Here is a 7,587-nt window from a genome sequence, read left to right on the forward strand (position 1 = left end):
AATGACAGAAAAGACTCTTTCCCAATATAAAATAAGCTATTAGTCATTAGTATTATCTTAGCTGGACCAAGATCTTTACCCGGTGCAGACAGGAAGCAGTTCTTGTACAGCCTCAAATTGTGGGTCCTTTACCTGTTGGCTGGGTGGCAGGATGGCTTCTGGTCTGGACTGCACACAACTTGCTGACAAATCCATTTAGTTTTTGTACTGTTTCTTCAAAGTGTTTTTCTTGATGGTTGGTAAATTCCTCCCTGTTTTGTTCGGACATGAAAAGGTTGATCATCATATCGTAACTGTTAATTGCCTGGCTCCTGTTCTTAATTGTCTAGGTGTAAAGAGTGTGTTTCTGCAGCTTCTGCAATTATAGCTCAATCACAGATGATGGGCCTTGAGTGTCAGACAGGATACTTAGAGGTGTCACCAAACTTGTTTTTGGGTATTTGTTTATCAATGGGGTCCATTTGCAGTATCTCATAACTTTTTAGACATGCACTGAATGGTTCAGACATTTTTCATACCTTAGAGTGATATTGGATACCTATTTTGAGAAATGTGAGGATGTCAGACGCAGAACATTCTCCCTATAGTCAGTGCTCCTTTTACAGATTTCTTTTGAGGTGGATATTTAGTCGTGTTTTCTTTAGCTGCGAGGTCAATTGAAATGTATATGCAGTTTCCTTGCCTTCACTGGCCCAGCCTTTCTTTAAAGGGCTTTCTTAGGTACATATATGTGATGTGTGCATCAGGACTCTGCCAACAATTTTAACCACTTTTATTATTTTATGGCATGGGTCTGGTACTGGGTACCGCAAGCACTCCACTGTCTCAATGCCTAATGGCTTGCAAGCCATTAGCGGAGTTTGATTTTTTTTCTTGTGGCAGTCTTGTCACCACAACCCAGTCTTGCCTCAGCCACTGTCCTGCATTTTTATGCAAGAGACACCGTCCAAGCTTTCACAGTTGTCATATGTAGCACTATTTGTATAATGTCAGTTATTTTTCAATCAATACAATTACAAATGCCTTTGGCAGTCAAGCAGAGATTGAAGTATTATTGAATAAATGACTAAATTATTTTTGCCTGACTTTCATATTAGGGTAAGGGGCAGGGTAGGTTCAGAGAAAAACCAAAAACAGCCTTAGCTTATCATAAGTCATGTACATTTTTTAGAGAAAATGCCAACTTTTCCATCTGATAGATTTGAATAGGAAATTATTCCCTTTCTTTAGGTTTTTATGCTGGTTCATAAAGTTCATAGAAATATTAGAAAATTCCAGCTTTATTATACGCTTATGAACCATTCTAGGGAATGCTCCATTAAAATATATGTTCTTTCTTCAGAATTATCAGGTGGGCCAATAGCATATAGCAAAGTTAGCACTTTGTGAAATTTTAGTCATTACCAGGTTTGAGACCTGAATTTCACTGTTGTGATTGATAGACCATGCATGGGCTCCTCTAGCTAGAAGTCTATGCCTGGCTGCATGGGCCAAATCTACCAAATGTACGGCTACTTGGCACTCAGAAGAAATTAGCTCAAGGTTTTTAGTACAATTTCTCCAGAATCCTTGTGGATTATAATTAACCTCATTAATTATATACATCACTTTACCTTAGGGGTCAGAAAGAAACCTCAAAACTAACGGGTCATATCATTGGAAAAACAGCACAATAGAACCCAAATACTTCTCAGGTTAAGTTTCTTACCCCCCTGCAAAGATGAGGGTTTATGAAGTATCCAGGAGTACACAGCGCCACAGCAAATAGCTGTGTTGGGTTGCTGCAGTGCTCCAGCTGCTTGCCATGACTTTTTTTTCACAGGATACTGTTTCTTGATTCAGCTGTGTGGGACTGCTGATAAACCCCAGTTGATAGGAGAAGTAGTGCCCTTTATAGTAAAAGCAGCAGAGCAGCTCATTTATCATTTGGTAAACTTTCTGCAAATTTGGCAGATTGCAAGCTACTTGGATACAAATGACCTGGGCTTTACTGTAATTCATTTTTTCGCCCAGTACTTTTTAATGTGTTTTGTTGCCTTATGACTATGTACACAGTTACCATATTTACCTGATTCCAAGAAGACCTTGAATTTAAGATGGCCCCATAAAATTAGATTCTATAAATAAAAAAATATACATTTCTTATAATTTCCCATGTAAATAATCTAGTTATTGGAGGGGGTAGGCAGCCTGATCCCAGACCCTTTCCCCCTTTCACCTTGCCACCATGCCACTTCCTCCCTGCTCCAGTGCCTGCCTCCGCCCTCTTAACCTTGTTCTCCAGAAGTGCTTTCCCCAGTGTCTGTCCCCCCACACATACACGTTACCCCCTGGCCTGCCCTCTGCCACTTACCCCACCCTGCCACCTGCAACCCCCCACTGCCACATGTTGTGATCCCTGGTGGCTCTAGGCCAGGTCCCTCATTGCTCCCTCACTCAGCAGTGAGGCAAGGAGCAATGCAGGATGCAGTGTTGGGATGTGGTGGGGGAATCAGTCCAGAGCCAGAGAGCAGGAAGCCCCAGCACTGATTCCTTCATTGCTGTATTCTGGGTCTCCAGCTGCTTTCTGGCTCTCTCCTGAGCTAGGGAGAGGCAGGAAAATCAGCCCAAAGCCAGAGAGCAGCCTGAGACTCAGCACACAGCCAGAGAGCAGCAAGGGAATCAGTGCTGAGTCTCCAACTGTTCTCTGGCTCCAGGCTGATTCTCCCACTGCTCTCTGGTTCAGCAGGGAGTCAGAGAGCAGTGAGGGGAATCAGCCGTGAACCAGACAGCAGCACAGGATCCAGCACTGCATTGCTAAAATGCTTCATTTTCTTTATGATAAATGAGGAAAAAACTTCATCTTGGAATTAAGTAAATACAGTATTAAGGGTGGATTAATCTAGGCTAGTTATTTTCAACCTGTGGTCCTTGGAGTCATGGGAGGTCCATAAAGTATGTCTAAGGGATCCATGAAAGTTGACTATGATCAATAAAAAGGATGTGAATACCCAAACTTACAGTTCAAAGAGGCCTGTATCTCCATTCAATTTTTTTTTAGGGGTTCACAAATGAAAAAAGTTTGAAAACCACTGATTTAGGCTATGGGTAGCACAACCTTTAATTATTTTATAGGGGAAGGTTAAAAACAAAAATAATTCTGGCAGGCAGATAATTCTCATACTAGCCAGTGGCCTGTGGGTAGGGCAATCTCCTGGAAAAAAGGAGATGTGTGGTTGCTTATTGAACAAAAAATGATCAGTACCACACTCTTCTCTAGCCGTGTTTTGTGTTGCACTGCTTGTATGGTCCCAACTTCAGACAGTTATTAGGATTGTTAACTTCACCTAAGGAACCAGAGACTTAGCAAAGATTAGGCACTTCCCAGGCTGATTTCGACTGCAATAGGCAGGAGCGAATTACTTGTGTGGCCAGTCTGGATTGCATCTGAGACATGCAGAAGCATGTTTACTATGGGAGATTTTAAGGCCAAAATGGAAGCAGATAATGAATCTAGGCACCTAATCAGTTTTGCAATCACTATCAGGGGTCAATTTGAGCTTAAGACTTAGCTAAACTCTACCCAAGTCCTGTTTAGGTACTTCAGAAATTGTTAGGCTCTAACCCTAAGTGACTTTCCTTCACAGATTTCAGATTCACTATCTTTTCATTACAGCCTTTTTGTTTTTTTTATTAGGTCTGCTCAGATATTGATGAGTGTAATAATGGTGGAAATGAAGTGTGTGTTCCCAATTCCCACTGTATAAACACCTTGGTAAGCTACCTTCTATTTGCCATTTTCAAACATTGATCATTTAACAGTTACATCATACTAAGACTTGGATCTAGAGTTCTGATGTAAGAGGTATCTATCATATCTGTTTAGACTGAATAAATAAACGAAAGGATCCCATTCTGTGCCTCTTAAGAATTTAACTGGTCAATATTCAGCTTGTAGTCAACTTGTCTACATAAACTGTATTGCTACCCCTTCACTCCAGCAATGGCAACAGGTCCCCTTTTCATTCCCTGTAGGTGAAGGAGTTCTAGGAACTGTGTGCATTTGAAAGAGAGGCATCCCCTGAGAAAATATATCTTCACTTCCCCCACCCAGGAGTAGCTACAGAAAGCTGTACTCTTCTGGTAGGAGCAACAGATCCACTTCTCAAAGATCTTTATAGTGCCAATCACCTTAATATGGTGGCACACTCAGAGGGAGTCATCCTCTAAATGCCATGCTTGGGACCATGGATGACTGGTGCCACCAGTGGCCAGTCAGCGACCAGGGTCGGCATGATCAGGGATTGCTTCTCCTGACGCCCCCATTCCCTGGCTGGTGCTTTCAAGGGGGGGGCACCAGTACTCTTGCCTGCTCCCCCTACTCGTCACCACTACTTAGGATAACTTCCACTTTTCCCTGAATCACCAAGGCATTTTTCTCTATGTACCATAAATCGGAGACCCAAGGGGACCTTCCTCTCCAATTGCCACTTCTATTAAGTCACACCCTGATCTTCAGCAGATATTGAGGGCTTCCTTGAACCCATACAGAGGGTGGCAAATTCCCTTAGAATTTCCTTAGAGGAGAAACAGTAACACTCCCTGCCTGACATGGTGCACCCACTTATGAGGCAGTCATAGACCCAGCCAGGATGATATGGCCATCCCACTGCCAAGGGGCAGACAAAAATACAGAGTCCACAGCAAATGAAAATGCTAGGTTGAATAGAAACAAAGAAAATAGAAAGTTGGAATAATTTGGTAAGAGGTTCCCTCTCCTCCATTAGTTTCCATTTCAGGATTGCCAGCTACCAGGCTTTCCAAAACCATTCTGATTTCCAAGTTTATTGGAGGAAGGCAGACCTGAAGGAGTCCTTTCCCCTTCATAAGAGAGGATTTAATATCTGATCATGGAGGGACACCTAGTGGCAAAGATGATCTTTCAAGTGTCCCTGTACATAGCCAGGTTCATAACTTCAGTGATTGTGATATTTAGATCTTCCTGGTTAAAGGGTTCCAGTTTCCCAGGGGTTGGAGCTTCCTTCCAGCTCAAATGGTGGAAGACTGGCCATTTGTGAGTCTGGAACTGAGACTCTGCACACCTGAAAAGAGGCTACAGCTGGACTTTATTGGGGGGTGTTATCCCTCCCTTAGAAGTGCTAGTTCAAGCACCCTAAACTTCGACCCCAAGCAGAGTTGTTGTGCTATGGAGATGCCAACTCTGTGCTGCTTTCCCTTCCTTCTGAAACTGCATGGCTTGCTTTTAGCCAGCATGGATCATCTGAGACCAGTGGATCCTGGATGTGGCAGTGTAGTTATTCCATCTAGTTCAAATCACTGCTCTCTCACAACATCCCTTCCCCATCCCTTTTAGGGGCCTTCTCTTGAGAGTCTGCTGTGGGAAGAGGTCCATTCCCTTGGAAGTAGGAGCCATAAAACAAATTCCCCACAGCTAAGGGGGAAGGATTCTATAGCAGTTACTTCCCATTTCTGAAGAGGAAGAGTTTAGAGACCATACTAAATTTTCTTAGGTCCAGGATTGTTCATTCATTAGCTTATGGTCAAGATAGTTACCCTGGCAGCCATTATTCCCTCCCTATATCAGGTGGGGACTGGTTCATATCTCTTGACTTTCAGTATAGGTCCTTCCTTGTTGCCATAAAGCACTTGCACAGAACGTGTCTCTGATTCATGGTAGGCTGGGACAACCGCCTATGCACAGCCCGAAGAGGTTTCACCAAAGTACTGGTAGTAGCAGTGTGCTTACAGAGTTAAGGGATTCCAGTTTAACCCTACTTCAGTGACCGGTTACTAAGAAACACTTAGGGCTGTTGGGTCTCAAAACCTCTAGAGAATGATGACCTGTTTCTATCCTTGGGATTCCTTGTCAACTACCAAAAGTCTAACCTAGCTCCTGCTCAGATAGTAAAGTTCAACAGTGTTTACCTGGGCTTAGTGTTAGGAAGGGCTTACCTCCCAAAGGACAGTTTTCAGGCACTTATAGATTTTATCTTGTTAGTCAAAAAGTGCCTATATATGAGGGTAAGAATTTTCTTGTTGCTGCTCTGGCACATGGCCTTCTGCGCACTTGTGATGCTGCATATCAGGTTTCACCTTGGGTACTTCAGATCGGGCTTTGTGAATCTGATTTAAGAACAAAATGAGACTACATATCAACATGCTGGAGCTCAGAACAGTGCAGGAGTCTGCCTGGTCATCTTCCCTTATACTTGAGGGTGTCATGACTATTTCAACTGATAACACTCAATGTTTTACATGGGCAGGGTGGTGCCTGATCTCCCTGCTTATGCAATTGCATTATGGCATGGGCACATAAGTTAAAAAAAATAATCTGTCTGTGGAGCACCTGGCTAAGCTTCAGAATGCTACAGCAGATCTAAGCAGAGTCATCTCCTTATCTCATATGGGGAGATCAGGAACTTGGTATGTAAGGACATATTTGTGAAATGGAAACTCCAGTCACAGACAACTGAGATGAGCGGCAAATACTCTACTTTATTTCTCAGTGGAGCTCAGCCAGGTTCTCTTTCAGGTGCATACATAATAAAATGATTGAGGAGTCTGCTGTATGCATTCCCTCTCTCCTTTCTTTATCCCATAAGTCTTCCACAAGGTGAGAAAGGCCTGGGCTCTAATGACACCAACAGCCTTCCCATGGCTGAGGCAGTTTTGGATCTTCTGTTCCTGATGATGGAAGATCTTACGATGCTCCCTTTAGTCCAAGACCTACTATCATGGAGAGGAAGGAGGATTTTCCACTTGGATCTCCTCTCCGTTTTCCAGCCTGGATGGTGGATGGCACACTCAGATATAGCAGGATTTGGTCCAGAGATGTGCTTGTCCACAGAAAGGATTCTTCCAGGCCTACCTCCTTTGCAGAATAGGCTAGGTCTTTGTTCTGGTGCTGGGCAAAAAACACTGCCCTGGCCAAGTCTATCATGCCTGAGGGGCTTGATTAGATGCTAGATCTAAAACACAAGGACCCTTTCTTCCTCTCAGTTAAGGTCCACCTGGCAGTTATGTCAGCCTTCCATCCTCCAGTCAGTGATCTGCAAGGCCTTTCTCACCAACATCCTTCACGTTTCTTAAAGATTTGTCCTCTGTGGGAGCTGAACCTAGTACTGACATTTGCTCATGAGATTATCCGTTGAACTTTTTAATATGCTCCCTCCTGTTGGACCTGGTGCTAGGCACGGGTGACAACCTGGTGAGGGGGCTGCGGGTGTTTGACCACCTGGGCGACAGTGATCATTCCCTGCTGGAATTCACCATCCAGCGCAAGGTGGCAAAGGCCTGCAACAAGGCAGCAGCCCTAGATTTCAGGAGGGTGGACTTCAATGAGCTAAAGAGAATAGTTGGGGAAGCACTGAGGTCCTGGAGGGGAGGGGAGCCAGGTGTCCAAGGAGAGTGGTCATTCCTTAAGGAGACGATCCTCCAAGCCCAAAGGGAGGTATTCCCAATGTGGATCAAAGGGGGAAGTAGGGCGCAAAAGCCCCCATGGCTCACCAAAAGCATCCAGGAACATCTCCTAACTAAAAGGGAGGCATACACCCAATGGAAGGGAGGGGCATCACCAGGGAGGACTAT

At 44.0% G+C, this 7,587-nt stretch overlaps 1 protein-coding gene across 1 annotated transcript in view; it reads left to right on the forward strand.

Moving 5' to 3' along the window:
• Positions 1–7,587, forward strand: part of THBS4 (thrombospondin 4) — an 86,083-nt gene that overhangs the window by 44,793 nt on the left and 33,703 nt on the right. The window contains exon 9 of the mRNA XM_019517746.1: positions 3,677–3,754. Coding sequence (XP_019373291.1) covers positions 3,677–3,754 — 78 coding nt within the window. The remainder of the gene's footprint in view (positions 1–3,676; positions 3,755–7,587) is intronic.

The sequence above is a fragment of the Gavialis gangeticus genome, unplaced genomic scaffold, assembly GCF_001723915.1.
Source record: "Gavialis gangeticus isolate Ggan-Ray unplaced genomic scaffold, GavGan_comp1, whole genome shotgun sequence".
Classification (NCBI taxonomy): domain Eukaryota; kingdom Metazoa; phylum Chordata; order Crocodylia; family Gavialidae; genus Gavialis; species Gavialis gangeticus.